General features: G+C 55.3%; 2 protein-coding genes across 3 annotated transcripts; both read left to right on the top strand.

The window, feature by feature from the left end:
* The first annotated feature begins 2,551 nt into the window (after positions 1 to 2,551).
* SPRED3 (sprouty related EVH1 domain containing 3) lies at positions 2,552 to 8,388 on the top strand. Its single transcript, XM_052656601.1, has 6 exons — positions 2,552 to 2,619; positions 2,830 to 3,010; positions 4,123 to 4,291; positions 4,397 to 4,473; positions 6,867 to 7,010; positions 7,723 to 8,388. Exons 1-6 carry the CDS (start codon positions 2,552 to 2,554, stop codon positions 8,386 to 8,388), a joined length of 1,305 nt encoding a protein of 434 aa, XP_052512561.1.
* A 5,724-nt stretch (positions 8,389 to 14,112) lies between these two features.
* FAM98C (family with sequence similarity 98 member C) lies at positions 14,113 to 17,981 on the top strand. Of its 2 annotated transcripts, XM_052656483.1 has the most exons (8): positions 14,113 to 14,184; positions 14,291 to 14,439; positions 14,518 to 14,652; positions 15,107 to 15,312; positions 15,551 to 15,628; positions 15,721 to 15,837; positions 16,379 to 16,546; positions 17,652 to 17,981. In XM_052656483.1, exons 1-8 carry the CDS (start codon positions 14,120 to 14,122, stop codon positions 17,793 to 17,795), a joined length of 1,062 nt encoding a protein of 353 aa, XP_052512443.1. In that variant the 5' UTR covers positions 14,113 to 14,119; the 3' UTR covers positions 17,796 to 17,981. The 2 variants fall into 2 exon arrangements, with proteins under 2 accessions (XP_052512443.1, XP_052512444.1); XM_052656484.1 differs by lacking the exon at positions 15,721 to 15,837.
* The last annotated feature ends 51 nt before the right edge of the window (positions 17,982 to 18,032 follow it).

The raw sequence follows: 18,032 nt of genomic DNA on the forward strand, positions 1-18,032 counted from the left end.
AAATTTCTGGTATTCTTGTCAGTCTAACCCCTCAGTCATCACCTCTAACCCTCAGATCCCTCTCTCTGTGTTGATCATTTGGTCCTGTCCTCTTCCCGGCTTTAATCCTAAATTTCTTTTCCCGCTCCTAGTCTAGAGGCAGGCCTCACACTCAGGCCCCACCCCTTTCCCCAAGCTCCTCCTTGGCTCCTCCTTCGCTCGGAGGATGCCACTCACCAACTCCTCCAGCTGACCAAAGTTCAGACCGCGGCCCCCTGGGCCCAGGGCAGGGCGGGGAACGGCCGTAGCAGAAAATAACCGAAAAGAACGGGGGTGCGGGTGAAGGCAAGTGGGCGAGACAGCGAGGGCGGACTCCGAGATCTAGGCCCCGCCCCCGAGCTCGAGGCTCCGCCCTCCTGTGAGCCAGCCTAGCACAGCCCCTTACGAACCTGGATCTCCCTTTGAAATACTCCGGTGCCTTCTTCCCCGCCCCCCAGACCTCGTAGTCCTAGGCCTCATCCCTTTAGAACCTTCTTTTAGCCCCGCCCATTTACAATGCCCCGCCCCTCCGTTATTACCTCTCCCGAAGCCCCGCCCATTACGAACTCTGCTACGTAGCTCCTCCCTTTTGGAACTCTCCGTCGTCCGGCCCCTAAAGACAATTTACTTATAAGCTCCGCCCTTCTAAGACCTGGCAACCTCTCTTCCCAAGACCCTCTCCTTCCTCGGGCCGGCCTAGAAGGCCCTTCCTCCGTGGGCCCGCCCCTTCCCTGACGCAGGCGCTCGTCCGCGCCTTCGGCGTCCGCACCCTCTCCTCTAGGCCCTCCGACCCCGCCCCCTTGCGAAGGCTCCCTTCTCGCCCCACCCCTTTTCGAACCCAGTCAGGCACCCAGCCCCTCCCATTTAGAACCACAAACGTAGACCCTCGTCTCTTTAGAATCTTGAGACCAGGCTCCGTCCTGGACCCCTTCTCCATATCCTCAAGGGCCAATGGCGCGGATGGGTGGGAAAGTAGGGGATCCTCTCTGGATCCTGAGAAAATGCGGGCTGGGGGGCTGTTCGCTAGAGCCACTGCCGGGCTCTAGGACCCAGCGGGCAAGTGCGCCTGCCTCGCGTTTACCCCTCCCCCAAGCCGCCCCCTCCCCCCCAACCCATCTTCCAGGTTCCCCCTCCCTCCCCCTGCGCCCCGGCTCCCGGTGCCCGTCTCTAGCGCCGCCGGAGCCAGCGAGGGAGCCGGAGCGAACAGGAGGAAGAGGAGGAGGAGGAGGCCACGTCGCCACCGCTCGGAGCCCGGCCGGAGCCTCCCAGGCAGGTGCCGAGGGGGGCGAGGGGGCGGGGGCTGACAGACCGCCTGTCACGATGAGGGGGCGGCCTGGACCGCGCTGCGCCTCCTGCCTACCGGGGCGCCCCCCAGACCCTGGCTGGAAGAAAAAGGAGGTGGGGGCCCTTGAACTGCGCGGCAGCCATTTGGGGTATCGGTCACCATTTAGGGGGCCTGGACTTCCTCCGAGGACTCCCCATTCATAAAATTCCGTACTGGACCCTCACCATTGAGGAACTCAGGGGACCACTCCCCCCCGGGGAACAGCTGTGTGAGGAGCGTAGGGCATCCAGAAATCCCGGCGTCCCATCCCAGTAGGCCCTGGAGAGGACCCCTGCCCTCTTTCTCTGTTTCACCTGTTGTCGGGGGAGGCGGGCGGACAAAGGAAGCAGCGTCACGTGACTGCTCATTCACAAAATCCCATCCCATTGAGAAAAGGGGGCTGGGGGCGCTGCAGCCTCCCCCTCCCCTCCCGAAGGACTGGAGAAACCCGGCAGCCTGCTGGTAGGGGAAGGGGCTAGAGCTCGTTGCTGGGGTCCTTAAGGCCGGGGCTCCATGGTCCCTGCGCTAGGTGGTAGTGAGGGGTTGGACGCTGATCCCGATTATGGGCGGAGGGCTACGTCCCCTGAGCTGGGGGGCGGGGTAAAATGGTTCTGAAGGATGCTGGGGCGGGGAGGGAAAGGAGGAGGGATCAGTTCCTCAACCCGCAATCTCTCCCCTTTGCCTTTCCTCGGCAGGGGCCTGAGGGAGCAGGCTTGATTTTTGTGAATGAAATGCTCTCTGGATGTCTCTCGATCGCCCGTTTCTGGCTTCATCTGCCTCCATCTCCCTTTCGGCCTGTCTCTGGCCATTTCTGGTTCTCTCCCTGCTCCTTGCCCATCTCCCGTTGCTGGGTGACTCAGTGAGCTTTGCATCCGGTCTCATTCATAAATCCGGGAAGGGGTGGGGGGGTGGGGAGGAAGACAGCCTGGGTTTTTCACCCAGCCAGTGGCCTGGGTGGCAGGGTGCGGAGGCAGTGTAGGGGGGACTGGAGCTGAGTTGATGGGCTCTAAGAAAATACATATGCGCAGGCACCCAGCTGTGAGGGGGACGATGGGTGGGGCTGTGGGTACGTGTTGAGGGGGAGAAGGAGATAGGGTTGATAGGGGATGAGCAGGAGGAAGAAGGGAAGTGGAAGAGCGAAGCTTTGGGGGTGAGGATGGGGAAGATGGGGAAAGGGAGGCAAGGTGAGTATGGAGAAAAAAGGTAGATATGGAGAAGGAGGTAGGCATGGGAGAAAAGAGATGGCAAGAGGAAGAAAGAAGCCATGCTGGAAGAAGGTGGGCATAAGAGAGGTGACGGGTATGGGCAGAAGGTGGGCATGGGGAAGGAGGTGGGTGTAGAAGGTAAGGGGAGTGTGGGTGACTAAGGAGACAGTAGATCGGGCTGTGAGGGATGAAGAGGGGCAGTGAGGGCTGGGGAAACACTGACTAGGAGAGCAGGAATGACGCTCACTGACCATGTTGTCCCTGTCCCCCTACCTCCTCCAGGTACATGGTTCGGGTCCGAGCCGTGGTGATGGCCCGAGATGACTCCAGTGGGGGCTGGCTGCCTGTGGGGGGCGGGGGCCTCAGCCAGGTGAGCGTATGTCGGGTCCGAGGGGCCAGGCCCGAGGGGGGGGCCCGCCAGGGGCACTACGTCATCCACGGGGAGCGCCTCCGGGACCAGAAAGTGAGCCACCCTGGGGCGTGGGGGTGGGGTGGGGGTGTGGGGAAGTAGGGGGATGGGGCTGGGAATGCAGAGGTGAGGTCAGGTCATCTCCCAGCCGAAATCAAACCCGGGTGTGGGATGGAGCTGGAAGTGACTCTGTCCTCTGGATGAGAGTGGGGAGTTTGGGGACTATTGAGGGTGTCAAACAGTTCCTGTCCCCTGTCACTGCCCACTGGACGGCCACAGCAGCCTGCTCACTGGTCTCCTTGTCCTCCTGCTCCCTCCCCCAACCTCAGCCTGTTCCACTGGGGCTGGGCTAACACCTGACTCAGATCATATCCCTCTTCGGCTGGCTCAGAACCCTCCCCCTGGCTCCATCTTGCTCAGAGATCCTCACCACGGGAATTTTACACCACCTGCACCTCTGCCCTAAGTGTATGGAGGCCTTTGGTGGGGGGACCATCTGAAAGTGTCACATAGGGTTTACCATCCTGTTGTGGGTTCAGCAGGAATATTCTGGGCTGTCTGGCATGAAATGGAAAGAGACTGTTGACGTTTCAGCTGGGGATGTAGTAGAAAGGTTTGGATTGTTTGAAAAGGCTTGGGGTAAGGGTTGCATTTCAGAGCAGGGGTTGGAAGGAACAGTGTAGGGGGATTTGAAATGGTGTGGAAAAAATACGGTGATGTTGGGCAAGAAGATGGGAGAACATCTAGGGTGTTGACCAGCATCTGAGGGGAAATCTGTGGGATTTTGATAAAAAAAATTTGGGGAGGTGGTATTTGGGGAGATTACTGGGGCATCAGAAGGGGATTAACATTTTGAGATGTTCAGTAAAGCTTGGGGAGTACAATTGAGTTAGATGGGTGATACTGGCTATCAGAAGGAGGTTAACATTTTTTGAGGCATCCAATAAAATTTGGGATGCCCACTGAGATATCAGAGGGAGGGAGATGTTAGGAAAATGTAGAGATCAAGGGTTTGGGAGGAAATATTAGAGTATCAGAGGTGTGCTCAATACTGGGGTGTGATTGGGGTTCAAGGGTGCACCTAGGATGGGGAAATGAGATTTATGAGGTGCTCTGGCAGGAAGGGAATGTCTGACCTGGACCCTTCCTGCCTGCCTCCACTTCAGATCACCTTGGAGTGTACCCTGAGGCCAGGCTTGGTTTACAACAAGGTGAACCCCATCTTCCATCACTGGAGCCTGGGTGACTGCAAGTTTGGGCTGACGTTTCAGAGCCCGGCCGAGGCAGATGAGTTTCAGAAGAGCCTGCTGGCAGCGCTTGCTGCTCTGGGTCGAGGTGAGTGGTGCAGGTGGTGGGGGCTGGAGCCTGGGCTGGTTTGGGTGGGGGGTGGGAGAAGCCTGGCCCCAAGAACTCACTGCTCTGCCTCTCTCCTGACCCCAGGCTCGCTCACCCCCTCCTCCTCCTCCTCTTCCTCCTCCCCTTCCCAGGACACCGCAGAGACCCCCTGCCCTCTGACGGTGAGTCTCCTGGGTGCAAGGCTGCTGGGAGGGCAGGGGGCTATTTCTATTCTGCAAACATTCTTGAGCACCTACTGTGTATCTGGAACCATGCCACGTGCTGGGGACACAAATTCGGGCCAAAACCGATTAGTGTCAATTTCAATCCCAGTGATTTTAGTTTTTCTGTTCTATCATGATTTACCCATTCATCCAAGGGTATTTATTGAACACCTTCCATATGAAGTGTTTTAAGCACTGGGGATACATCAGTGAATAGAATAAAGTCTCTTTCCTCGTGGAGCTTCTATTCTAGTGTGGAAAGGCAGAAAAAATTTTAAGGTATACTATAAAAATGGATAAATATTAAAAGTAAACAGGTGAACAAATCAATGGGAAATCCAACCTTCTAGGTGCTCAAACCTTGGACTCATCCTTGACTCCTTTCCTTTTTTTAATGCCCCCTCATCTAGTCTGTCAGCACATATTGGCTCCACTTTCTTTTTTAAGAAATTTGGCCTCACCTCACAGCACACAGGATCTTGGTTCCCCAACCAGGCATGGAACTTGGGCCCGTCAGTGAAAGCACCAAGTCCTAACCACTGGGACCTCCAGGGAATTCCCTGGCTCTACTTTCAAAATTATCAGACTGTGCCTCCAACCTGGTGACTAGTTAACCTCATCTCCGAATTGGATTGTCTCATCAGCTGCTCATCATCAACTGCCCCCCTCCCCCATCTCCTTTCCCCCCACACAGCCAGAGGGACCCTACTGACATCGAAGTCTGATCACGGATATCCTCCACTGAGAATCCTACCGGGGCTCCATCTCACTCCTGGTAAAGGACAAAGTCCTCACAGAGGCACATAAGACCCCACACCAGCTGGCCCCCTATTACTCTCCCTCATGCTCACTAGACTCCAGCCACGTTGGCCTCCTCACTGTTAAGTCAAAAGGGAAAACAGATTCCTGTCTCAGGGCTTTTGCACTGGCTGGTCCTCTTGTCTTGGAACATTCCCAAATTTCCACATGGCTTATTCTCTTATTTCCTTCAGGGCTTTACACACGTAGTCTCCTCCTCAGTGAGGGCCCTGCCTGTTTTTATTCAGTAGCTAAGTTGCATCTGACTCTTTGCGAACCTGTGGACTGTAGCCCACCAGGTTCTTCTGTCCATGGGATTTCCAGGCAAGAATACTGGAGTGGGTTGCCGTTTCCTAATCCAGGGGATCTTCCCAACCTGGGGATCAAACCCGGTCTCCTGCATTGGCAGGTGCATTCTTTACCACTGAGCCATCAGGGAAGCCCTGAGGCCTTCCCTGAGTAACCTATGTAAAACTGCAGTCTCCTAATGCTCCTTATCTTGTTCTTTCCCCCATCTTCTAAGATAGTTTTATTTCCTCTCCCAGTAGACAATTTTCTTACCTATGACTTTACTATCCACCTCCCATGCTAGAATGTCTGCTCCAGGAGGGCAAGGATCTTTTGTTGCTTTCTTGCTGCATCTTCAATGCTTAAAACAGTGCCTGGTAGACAGTAAGTGTTCAGTAAATATGTGTTGAATAAATTGATTGAATGAATAAATGCACATAATGTCGGATTCGATTTGGCCCTTGCTGGGAACAGTGGGAATGTCTCAAGAGCACATGTAGGAACAAACTTGGTTCCCTGGGCAGAAAGGGGGGCTTCCCAGTATAATGGGAGATGTAGAGGGGTCTACAAAAGTCACCCAGACAGATCCCATTGAGTGCTTTCTCAGGAAAGATGCTGTGCTTTCTGTGCTCCATCTCATATCCTTCCAATGGCCTTTGCAAGCTTGGCAAGTCATGGGTGCTCAATGAATGTTTATTGAGGATAGTAATCTGTTGAGGTAGGAGTAATTCCCAAGTCACAGAAAGGAATGGAAGGTCTGAGAAGTGATGTTTCAGCTTGTAGAGGACACAGCTTGGTTTGGATGGGAAGGAACACATTCTAGGTGGGTGGAACTACCCCACTAAAGGTGTGGTGGTAGGCAGGAGGCAGGAAGGCAGCTGATGGCCAAGGGACAGGGGTTCTGAGAAGGGAGGAGGATTTGATGTTCTGTAGGTTGGTAAGCTGAGCAGATAAGAGGGAGTCCAATTATCATAACCATTTCCCACTCTTCCTGTACTTTTAGGCATGTTTATGCCCTTTACAGTGGGTCCTAACCACATCCTTATGAATAGACAATATTATGATCCCCATTTTACAGAGGAGGAAACTGAGGCTCAAAGAGCTGAGCTCACTTGCCGGAGGTCACACAAGCAGTCAGTGGCATTGCCGGGGCTTGAACCCAGGTCTGCCTGGCCACAGAGCCCTCGCTCGCAATGGGAGGGGGTCTATATAAGGGCATCGGCTGTGCCAGAGGTCCCGGCTCTGAGGCCGCCAATCTCCCCCAGTCCCACGTGGACAGCGACTCCTCCTCCAGCCACAGCCACCAGGAGACGCCTCCCAGCGCAGCGGCGGCCCCCATCGTCACCGTGGAGTCCGCTTCCGGCTTCGGGCCGGCCACGCCCCCCCAGCGCCGCCGCTCATCAGCTCAGGTGGGGCTCCCGGGAAAAGGAGGCCGGGCGCCGGGGTCCCGACGTGGGCGGGAGCTGAGGCCGCAGAAGGGCGAGAAATCACAGATTCCAAGGAATGGCTGACATGTCTTGTGGCGAGGGAGCTTAGGCCTGGGAAGCTTAGTTCCTGGGAAGGTTGGGTGAGGGCTTCCCGCGTGTCTCCTGCGCTCTTGGAGATTGGAACGCTCTGAATTCCAGAGGGGTTTAGGGGAGGACTTGGACAATGAATATATATTAGGGAGTTGGTGGTACTCATGGAAGGAGTTCTTTAGTACTTAACTCACGAGGAGTGAGACTCAGTATCCAAAGGAGTAAAAGGGACCTGGTGACCAAACTCCTGCAGGAGAAGAAGAAGGAGAAGATGGCTGGGGTCCAGAATTCTTGAATCTGAGAAGGGCTGGGTACAGGAATCCTGGATCTTGAGAAAGGACAGGACTGAGAGCCTGGCCCACTGGGTTCTTAAAGTCTGGGCTTGTGTCTGGAGTCTTCTGTCTGTCCCTGGGAGTGGAGTGGGCTGAGGACTTAGAAGTTCGGGACCCCAGGCAATCAGGATCCCAGTACAGGATGCTAAGATAAATGAGGCCTGTGGCTGGGTCTTTGGATTCTCGGGTCTTCTAAGGCCGGGATGGATTGTGGTGGCATGTTGGGGATCACAGAGCCCGTTAACTTGTTCTTCTGTATCTTGGTCCCGCAGAGCTACCCTCCGCTCCTACCGTTCACGGGGATTCCGGAGCCTTCAGAGCCCTTGGCTGGGGCAGGGGGCCCGGGCTGGGGCGGCCGCGGCTATGAGGATTACCGGCGCGCGGGGCCGCCCGCGCCCCTCGCCCTGTCCACCTGCGTCGTGCGCTTCGCCAAGACCGGCGCTTTGAGGGGCGCAGCCCTAGGGCCCCCCGCAGTCCTACCCGCCCCTCTCACCGAGGCTGTGCCTCCCGCACCCCCGGCTCGCCCACCCCCAGGCCCCGGCCCGGCCCCTGCTCCAGCCAAGGCCTCCCCGGAGGCGGAGGAGGCGGCGCGCTGCGTGCACTGCCGCGCGCTCTTCCGCCGTCGCGCTGATGGTCGTGGCGGCCGCTGCGCCGAGGCCCCGGATCCGGGTCGCCTGCTTGTGCGCCGTCTCAGCTGCCTGTGGTGCGCTGAGAGTTTGCTCTACCACTGCCTGTCGGATGCCGAGGGCGACTTCTCGGACCCGTGCGCCTGCGAGCCGGGCCACCCGCGCCCCGCCGCGCGCTGGGCCGCGCTGGCTGCGCTTTCGCTCGCGGTGCCCTGCCTCTGCTGCTACGCGCCCCTGCGTGCATGCCACTGGGTCGCGGCGCGATGCGGCTGCGCCGGCTGCGGAGGTCGCCACGAAGAGGCTGCGCGGTGAGGACGGCCTGATGGGCCCAGCAGCCGGACCGAGGACCCAAAATTGAGGGTCCGGGACCCCGGACTCCGTTCGGACCCCAAACCCAAACCTAGGCACACCCGGAACTTGGAGCTTGAGTTTGGATTGAGAGACCCCAGACCTGGAACCTGGACCCCAAATGTAGGACTGAGAGACCCCAGAACCAGCTTCATTGGGATGTCTGTCCAAGAGATTCCAGGCCCCTTGAGTTCTGGCTTCCCCATTCTCCACTCCCACCCCGACCTAGACCAAGGAGATTCCAGGGATCCCCAGACTCTTCACCCCAGGCAGGCAGGGAGCACACGGATCCCTGAGAGCCGGGCTCATCCTGACTCCCTGTTCAAATTACCAACCTAGACCCCCTTCATGCCTGGCACCATGAACCCCATCAGATTACAGCCCAATAATTAGGAGTGGCCAGAACGTGACCCTACCTGTATACAGTTACTCCCAGATCTTAAACCATAGGACCCGGAATCACCCCCCAGTGATTCTTGAATGCACCTAAAACCTGGGGTACCTGTATTTAAGATGTTCTTGTAGCCCCAGGACTTCTTAGACACCAAATCCTCTTAAGATGCCCTGAGTTCTTGGATGTGCTCAAATGGCTGTTCTCTCACCCAAATGACTTGGGAGATCCACCTCAGAGCCCTCCTTCCCACGTGCACATGGCCCAAGATCCAGAAGTCAGACTCCGAGATGCTCTGTGAGCCAAGGATCAAAGACCTCTGTAGACCCACCCATCCCAAGCTGGTGGATCAAAGACCTCTGTAGACCCACCCATCCCAAGCTGGTGTTCCCAGGAATTTTCACTTCCATATATAGAACTCTGAAGTCCTATATATGTAGGACTGAAGGCCACCAGTACCTCAGGGTCTAAGACATAGGTCCCAACCCCTCAGATACCCTTCTTCCGAACCTCCTTGGACTCGGATTTCAAGCCCCAGATCATCCTGGAATCTTCAGCTTCTTTGTACCCACATATTCCCAGTCCCCCAAAGGCTAGGAGCCCAGTTCCCAGAAGATGGGACGTTCATGGCAACTCAGACCTGACCCCTTGCCCCTGAGTGGCCCCAGAGTACTTTAGGAGCACTCAATCCAAGCCCCTAAGGTGCCATTGACCCTCCAAATTCAGAACTCAAGCCTACACAGTATTGGGATTGTCCCTGACCCAAGACCTTGGTCCCTCCATGCCAGAGACAAATCTGAGGTGCCCTGGAACTTTCACACCTTCAGATCCAAGATTTTTTTGAATTCCAACCTCTCTAGCCTGATATTTCCCAGGCCCAGCTTGTGCATCTCCTGAGACCTGCTGCCCGTTGAATCCTGCCGTCCACAGGTCCCTGAAACCCCAAGGTCCCAGACTCTCGGAATTCTAGTCCTAAGGGCCCCAGCCCAAGTTCTCAGTATCATACAGAACTACCCCTTTACCCTAAAGGGAAAACAACAACAACAAAAAAACATTTTGAGCTAATGTTCCTGGATTCCAGGACCACCCAAGAGCTCCCTTGCTCCCATATCTAGGAACTAGCATTGCCATAGATGAGTGTGCAGGCTGTTCACTAAACAAAGGCTCACAGCCAAGGCTGTGAGCGGGGCTGGCCATGCTGTGCCCTCAGTGGAAGGTGTGCATTTGTGTAAGTTGCACAAAGGCAACTAGATATGGCTCTATTGGCACAAATGCCCATGGGTGCACACTCACACCTATACACACCCACACCTACACAATTCCCAAGCCTTGCAGACTCTCTCCCAAGCCCAACCTTGAGTCCTAGCCTTAGTCCAAGCCTTTCATGTTCTGCCCCTCTGTTAACCCCTTCACATCCATCTCAGAGTTGGGAGTTGTTTCGGAAAGTTTGAAAGCCTGGTTCATGGCCTTCTGGGAAAAGACTCCTGGGAAAAGGGGATTCCAAGATCTCTTTCTCTTCAATGGAATGGGACTTCTAGTGTACCACGGATCTGACAGCCTGCATGGGGGAGATCACGGTCTTGGAGCAACACAATCTCAATGTTGTATGGGCGTGGGACCTACATCTGGTCCTAGGCATCTTGAAGTGTGCCCTTACCTTTCCTCATTACCCAGACCTGGATGGCCTTGTGGGGGTTCAAGGGATAGGTCAAGGGGGCCAGAGGGATGGATCCTCCTGTCACTTCCTTTAAATTATTAACTATTTATTACATCCGGAACCTGTGAGATTCAGCTCTCTCAACCAGACCCTGGGATGGGTGAGAGAAAAGAGGGGTGTCCCTCCCATCCCCACTCTGCCCAGCTCTCATCAGTGTCAAACCCACCAGAGCTGAGGGCGGAGGGACGAGGGGCTGGGGCAGCCTGGGTCCCCATCCCCCTCTCTGTGCCTCGGTCTCCTCCCTTCCGTGGTGGGCGGGGGGAAGCTCCATTCTTAACCTACCTCGTTTTGGGGAGGGGTGGGACAGGGGACCAGAGTGCTGTAAGGTGCTGTGGGATCTGTGGCTGAAGTGGTGGGGGCTGGGGGAAGGTTCCCTGGCTCCCACCTCCCAGCACCGCCTCTCCCAGGTCTCCCAGTCCTGCTCCCTGCTAATACCCACCTCTGATCCATGATTACTCTTCATCACCCCTAAATCAGGGGTGTATGGAGGGATGACCCTGGGAGCCAGGAAGACCTCAAAACCTGGAGCCCCCAGGCCCAATTTCCCAGCTGCTTGCCCCTCAGATTGGATGCTTGGCCCCCAGGCTTGGGGGAGGCACCTCGACATTTATCTTCCTGATCTTGATTCTAAGCCAGTCTGTGACCTCAATATTGTTATCAGTGCAGGCTGAAGTAGTGGGGGAGAATGGGGGCCGAAGACCAGCCTTGTCATCAGGGGAGGGGGCATGAGATATCGGCTCCAAGAAATGTCTGTGACAAAGTCTCAGCCTGTGTTCTTTATTTGCATTGATGCACCCCATCCTCTCACCTTCCTGAGTCACCAGACCAGACAAATCCTCCTTTCCCCTTTTCATCCTTTAGTCCCAAGCAGACCCTCTGGCTGAATTTTATACATCCAATCACTCCACAGGTACATTTACTGAACACTTGTTGTACACCAAGCCCTATTCTAGGTGCTGGGGATAAAACAGTGAACAGAAAAATTCTTTCCCACAAGAAACTTATGAACTTTGTAGTGAAGGAGACAACATGTGAAGGAGATAGCATGTTAGTGAAGGAGATAACATATTAGAAATGATATATGCGTGCATGCTGAGTTACTTCAGTCATGTCCAACTCTTTGACTCTCTGCAACCCTATGGACTGTAGACCATCAGGCTCCTCTGTCCATGGAATCCCCCAGGCAAGAATACTGGAGTGGGTTGCCATGATCTTCTCCAGGGGATCTTCCCAACCCAGGAATCGAACCAGTGTTTCTTATGTTTCCTGCATAGGCAGGCAGGTTCTTTACCACTGAGAAATTATATATCCTATAAAGAAAAAGTGAAGATGGGGGATACAGATAGTTATTGCCACGGTGGTCAGGGAGGCCCCATGGAGGAGGCTGGTACCCTGAAGGTGAGGGAGTCCTGGGGATGTCTGTAGGAAGAGCATTCCAGGTAAAAAGGACAGTCATGCAAGGCCCTGAGGGAGGAGCATGTTTGGTAAGTCTGAGGGGTGTCAAGGGAGCTGGAGAGGGGGAAGGAGCAAGAGCAGGAGGGTGCTTAGGCGATAGAAAGGTGAAAGAAGGGGAAAGGGGGACAGGGGGGATCTCTGGGACCTTGCAAGCCATTGTATGGACTTTGCTGTTCACCCTGAGTAACATGAAGTTACAGGAAGTCTCCAAGCATGGCAGCTTGGAGCTTCTATGTCACAGCAGATGTGACCAGACTCAGTTATTCACAGGTTCCCTTTGGCTGCCTGTGGGGACAGATCCTGGTGGGCTGGTGGAGGGGTGGGGGAGGCTTGGAGACAGGGAGGAGGCTGCTAGTATGGTCCAGGGGAGACAGTGGTGCACAGGACCAGGGTGAGAGGAGTGGAGGCCAGGAGAAGTGGGCAAGATACTGGATCTGTTTTGAAGGTCGAGTTCAATTTAGGTATGAAAGTGAAAGTCTCAGCTGCTTAGTCGTAAAGTCATCATCCCACCTTCTTTATCCTAAGAGGTGGTGGTTGTTCACTGAGTCCTGTCTAACTCTTTGTGACCCAATGGACCGTAGCCCACCAGGCTCTTCTGTCCATGGGATTTCCCAGGCAAGAATACTGGAATGGGTTGCCATTCCTTTCTCCAGGGGATCTTCCTGACCCAGGGATCGAACCCAGGTCTCCCAAATTGCAGGCAGATTCTTTACCATCTAAAGCACCAGGGAAGCTCAATTTAGATAAGGAGTACACCATAAAGAGTCAAGGTTATGACTCCGTGGCTTTGGTCTGAACAATTTTTAATATTTTATTGAGGTCAACAACTGCTGCCGCCCCCTCCCCTCTCCAGTACCCAGCCATGGAGTAGATGGGACTGTGGAGGAACCAGATTAAGGGTAGACTCCCCCCGAAGAATCAGGTTCTGGCTCTTTTTCTCCTTGGAGTCTCTACTTCCAGTCTATTCTCACTCCCACTAGAACTATCTAGAAACTACTGGAGATCAGGACAGAGTTGGGAAGAGAGTAAACCTGGAAAAATAATATGAACAACAGCTACAAAAGCAAAAGCAGTAATAACAATAGTAACAGGTTAAGTGGTTAAAAGCACAGACTTTGGAATCATCTGAATTTGAATCCTGGCACCACTATGCAACTCACTCTGTGATTCATCCTTTCTCTTCCATAAAGTGGAGATAAAATACCTAGCCCAGTACCACATACGAAATGCACTAGGTGGCATACGATATCTTAGTTCCCAAATTAGAGATTAAACAAGCGTTCCCTCCAGTAGAAGGGCGGAGGCTTAACCACTGGACAGCCAGAGAAGTCTCTCTGTTAGTCATTTTTAATTGAGTACCCCTTAGATGTCTGCTAAGCACTTACATACAGGACTAATCCTCACAGACAACTGTAAGAGATAAGCGTTATTACAGTTATTACACAGATGTCAAACAACTTAGAAGGAACACAACGATGGTGAATGGTGAAATCAAATACCTAATCTTTGCCTGCGGACCAAATTGCACTGGTAGAGTGCAGTCTCTTAATCACCATGGTATATTGCCCTTGCTCTCTCTCTGAAAGGCTTAGGGAGGCAGAGGGGTGAAGATGCAACGGGCGCACTGTTATCGATTAAGATTAACTCGGCTGTGTGTGTGCGTAACTGGGATTCCTGGTCCCTGACAGAATTCCAGCTCTAAAGAGGAAAGGAGGAAACGGGTTTCTGGACTTAGAGCGGAGTTGGGAGAACAATATTTGGTATGGGATGCTTTAAGAGCAGAGGGCATTTGGGGGAGTCGGAGGAAAAGCTGCTTCTATGTCGCAGCACGAGCGACACCGCTGGTCTGTCGCGACAGCCGGGATCCAAAACGCCTGCTCTGGATTTTTACAAAGCCAGGTGGGTTTTCCAGCGCCCTGACTGGTTACGCGAAAGCACGCGCTCTTGTATTCGGCTAAGGCGGCGAACCTGAGGGCGGGTTCTACCTCCTCCTACACCAGTTGGAATGACTAAGGCCCTTAGCGAGAAGAAGCTGATTGGTCAGTTATAGGGGCCGCGCGCACGCCGCTCCTGGGGCGGAGCCTCCCACCGACCGGCAGGGGGCGCGCGCCTGAAGAAGAGGCGACATTCGCATGGAGGGGGCGGAGGCCGGGGAGCAGGAGTGGGCCGCAGTGGCCCAGGACCTGCTGGCCCTGGGGTAAGGGGAGCCGGGTGTGGCTGGGGGTGCAGGAAGGGGCAGGTCTTCCCTCAGAAATTCCTATTAACCTCTCCCACCCGCTCCCGCTCTCTCGACCGCGCCGCAGGTATGAGGGTTGCCCGGGGGCAGCGTCGCCGGGCACCTCGTGCCCAGACTTCCGGGCGCTGTGCGCGCGGCTGGCGGCGGAGCTGGCGACTCTGGATGCCCTGGAGCGGGAGCGAGAGGAGGGCACGGAGGCGTTGAGCGCCGGCGATGGTACGCATGGAGGGAGATCGGGAGGTTTGGAGCCTTGGGTGCCGCCCCCACGCCCTGACCATATCTCGCCTTCAGTAGGTCCCGGCGCTGAGGAGGAATTCCTGCGGCAGTTGGCCGGCCTGTTGTGGGAGTTGCACTGTCCGGACCGCGAGCTCTGCGGTGGGGACTGCGCGGCCTCACTGCGGGAGCCCGACGCGCGCCTGCGCCTGCTGCGTGAGCTGGGGGCCAGGCCGGCATGCGGAAGTGGGCGAGGCTACAGTCTCGAGGGGGGCGGGCTTTGCACGTTGAGGTGGAGCGAGGATTGCCCCCGCCTCCAGGGGGCGTGGCCATTAACTGAGGAGTTCGAGCCGGGCGGAGGCGGGTGGAGGGCTCTGGGGCGGGCTAAGAGCTCTGAGGTGGGCGGGGCTAGGATTCTGACGGAGGTTTTTGAAGCTCAGGTAGATTGGATAACACGGAGTCGGACAGGGTGGTTCCGAAGTGAGCAGGGTTTGAATTCTGCAGAAGGAGCTAGGTCTCGAAGTGGGTGGAGCTTATCCTGGTGGTGGAGTCAGGGCTCTAGGTGGGTGGAACTAGGAGGCTGGAAGTTTCGAAGCCGCTTGAACTGTTCGACCCCGGTAGGGGGTTAGCGGCCCTCCTTGTTTGCACTGCTCCTTTTCCCTACTTTTAGGCTTTCTCTGCTCCGAGGTCCAGGCCGCCCGCCTCCTCCGCCTGCGCTCCCGTCTGGATCCCAACCCCGAGCCATCCTGTGGGGAAGGGGCAGAGGCGGGATCTGGCATGGTCCAGGAACTGATCCTTACTCTCCAAGCCCTGGGGCTGCCCAGACCCACGCGGGGGACCCCAGCCTGTCAGCTGCTTCGGGACTTGCATGCCAAGGTAGCCAGAGTCCCCTCCACACCGTGGCCACCCCACCTTCCTCGTAGGGGGAGAGCCGCCTCTCCAAAGGAGGCTGCAGGAGGAGTGCCACCGCCTCTGATGTTTTCATCAGAATTGTGACTGCCATTCTTGGTTCTATGGCCGGGGTCCTCAGAGTCATAGGGAACTGGGGTTCACTGAGGAGTCTATCCGGTTTCTTCGAAGTTAACTCTATCTATCTTCCTCCTTCTCCCATCAGATCTCCGAGCTGCTGCCTTTCCTGCCCCCCGAGTCCCTGCAGCCCCTCCTCAACCACCCACTGGACGCACCCAGATGGGTAAGGTTGTGTATGGCTGTAAGTGAACAGTGTTCTCATCCAGAGATAGGAGTGAGGGCGACCCCTGGCGTGACTGAGACCTGTTCCCCCAGGAAGCGTTGGCGTCTCTGTCCCAAAGCCTGCGGGATCAGTATGGCTGCCGCCGCTGCCTCCTCCTCAAGCGCCTTGACCTCACCACATCTGCTTTCCACTGGAGTGATCGGGCTGAGGTGTGGGCAGAAGACCTAGGCGGGAGCAGTTGTGGGAGCTGCGGCTACAGCGGGGAGGAAGGGAGGGCCAGGAATATGACCCTCTTGCTGATTCTGAGACCAAGGACATTTTAGAATCCTGTGAGGTTGGGGATGTGGAATCTCTGGGCCCCCAGGGCATTCTAGAATTTCCTGGTCTGAGCAGGAAGGGTATTTAGAGCAATACTCCTTATTAAAAGATGTGAGGGCCCTCCCTGGCAGCCCAGTGGTTAAGACTCTATGCTTCCCTTGCAGAGGGCAGGGTTTCAATCCCTGGTTAGGGAGCTAGGATCCCTCATGCTGCATGCTGCGTGGCATGCCTCCTCCCCCCAAAAAACATACATAAAAGATGTGGGAAGCACACAACTTTGTAAGTCAACTATACTTTGATAAGACAAACAAAAATCATAATGAAATATTAAAGAAGAGAAGATGTGGGCCTGAGTAGGGAAGAGAGAGGCTTTCAAGATTACAGGTCCCATCTGGTGAGTGCTCATGGGCATGTTCTCCCACCACCTCTTAGGCCCAAGGAGAGGCCATGAAGGCAGTGCTGATCCCAATTCGAGAGGCTCTGACCTCAGAATCAGATGTCTCCATTGCACATGTGCTGGCTGCCCGAGCCGATCTGTCTCGCCTTGTCCCAGCCACTAGCAAGACTGCCCGCCGAGGGACTTGCTGTGCTATCAACAAGGTGAGCACCTGGGGATGGGGAAGGGCGCCAAACACCCTTGGCCTTCACACTGGCCTTTCAGTCGCCTCTGCCCTGGACCAGCTTGTCCTCCCCTGCCTGGGCTGCTGCCCTGGCCTTCTCCTTAGGTTCCTGGCCTCTGGGCTCACCACCTCTATTCTTCCCTCTCCACATGGCATTTAGAAGGAAATTTCCAACTCAAAAATCTGACCATGTCCTTCCCCAGCTCAAAACCCTTCTATGGCTCCCCAGTGCCTTCAAAACAAAGTCCATCTGTTTACTGAGCCCTTGCCCACCTCTCGTGCTTTGGCTTAAAATCCTCCCCTATCACCCCAGTCTGTTGTTTTGGGTTTTAAAAGCAAAACTACCCTCTGTTCAAATGATTAGGCTCAAATTTAGCCTCATACATCTCTGTTCAAACAGTCTTATATGACCTGGGCTTCCTAGCTGGCACTAGTGGTAAAGAACCTGTCTGCCAATGCAGGAGACATAGGAGACACAGGTTCAGTTCCTGGGTCAGGAAGATCCCCTGGAGGAGGGCATGGCAACCCACTCCAGTATCCTTGCCTGGAGAATCCCATGGACAGAGGAGCCTGGCGGGCTGCAGTGCACGGGGTCACAGAATCAGACCTGACTGAGACTACTGAGCACACACATGATCCTTAGGGCATAAAATCAAGCACAGCAAAAAGTGAAGCAAAATTTTAAGGAAAAAAACCAAAACACTGATTTGCTGGAAATGTTCTACAAAGCCCAAATATGAAACAGACAAAAGCTGAAGTGCCCTCATTCATATTGCTGGGGATGTGGACCTCTATCATCACCCTCCCCTGTATTCCCCCTTTGCTGAGGCCCCTTGACTGAAAGCTCCAGGACTGCATCTCCGACCATGCAGCCCCCACCACTGTACCACGCGGCATGCAGGATCTTGGTTCTCCGACCAGGGGTCGAACCTGTGCCCCCTTCACTGGGAGTGCGGAGTCTTAACTACTGGACTACCAGGGAAATCCCCAAATCTGCCCTGCCCTCCCTGCTGTTCTCTTGGGTCTCTGGTCCCCTTGTCCAAGATATTTTTCTTCTCTCAAACTCAAGTCTAATCATCTCTCAGGTGCTTATGGGCAGCGTTCCAGACCGGGGGGGCCGCCCAAATGAGCTGGAGGCCCCCATGCCCAGCTGGCAGAGCAGAAGAGAGGATGGAGGCGGGCGGAAGGCAGGCCGCCAGTGCTGGGGCCGGAAGAAGAAGAAGAAGTAAAGGGGGACTGATGATTGCGGGGAGGGTTCCTTCATGCGATGCTCATCTCTGAGGAGTCACTCTGAGGGTTTCTCTTGGCACCTGGCATCCCAGCCCCATATCCCCTGTTCCTGAGGCCCCAAAGTCCTCCCTGCATCTGCCATTCAACACCAAGGACCATGTTCTCTGGAAAATAAATGTAATTTATATGACAGCCCTAGGACCTGTCTCTGTGGGGGCCAGGTCAGGGGTGCTCAG

The sequence above is a fragment of the Budorcas taxicolor genome, chromosome 18, assembly GCF_023091745.1.
Source record: "Budorcas taxicolor isolate Tak-1 chromosome 18, Takin1.1, whole genome shotgun sequence".
Classification (NCBI taxonomy): Eukaryota; Metazoa; Chordata; class Mammalia; order Artiodactyla; family Bovidae; genus Budorcas; species Budorcas taxicolor.

Coding starts and splice junctions, on each gene's coding strand:
- SPRED3 (XM_052656601.1), top strand. CDS start 2,552: ATGGAGAAGGAGGTAGGCATGGGAGAAAAGAGATGGCAAGAGGAAGAA. Junction 2,620..2,829: donor AGAAGCCATGCTGGAAGAAG/GTGGGCATAAGA, acceptor TACCTCCTCCAG/GTACATGGTTCGGGTCCGAG. Junction 7,011..7,722: donor GCCGCCGCTCATCAGCTCAG/GTGGGGCTCCCG, acceptor TTGGTCCCGCAG/AGCTACCCTCCGCTCCTACC.
- FAM98C (XM_052656483.1), top strand. CDS start 14,120: ATGGAGGGGGCGGAGGCCGGGGAGCAGGAGTGGGCCGCAGTGGCCCAG. Junction 15,629..15,720: donor CACTGGACGCACCCAGATGG/GTAAGGTTGTGT, acceptor CTGTTCCCCCAG/GAAGCGTTGGCGTCTCTGTC. Junction 15,838..16,378: donor ACTGGAGTGATCGGGCTGAG/GTGTGGGCAGAA, acceptor ACCACCTCTTAG/GCCCAAGGAGAGGCCATGAA.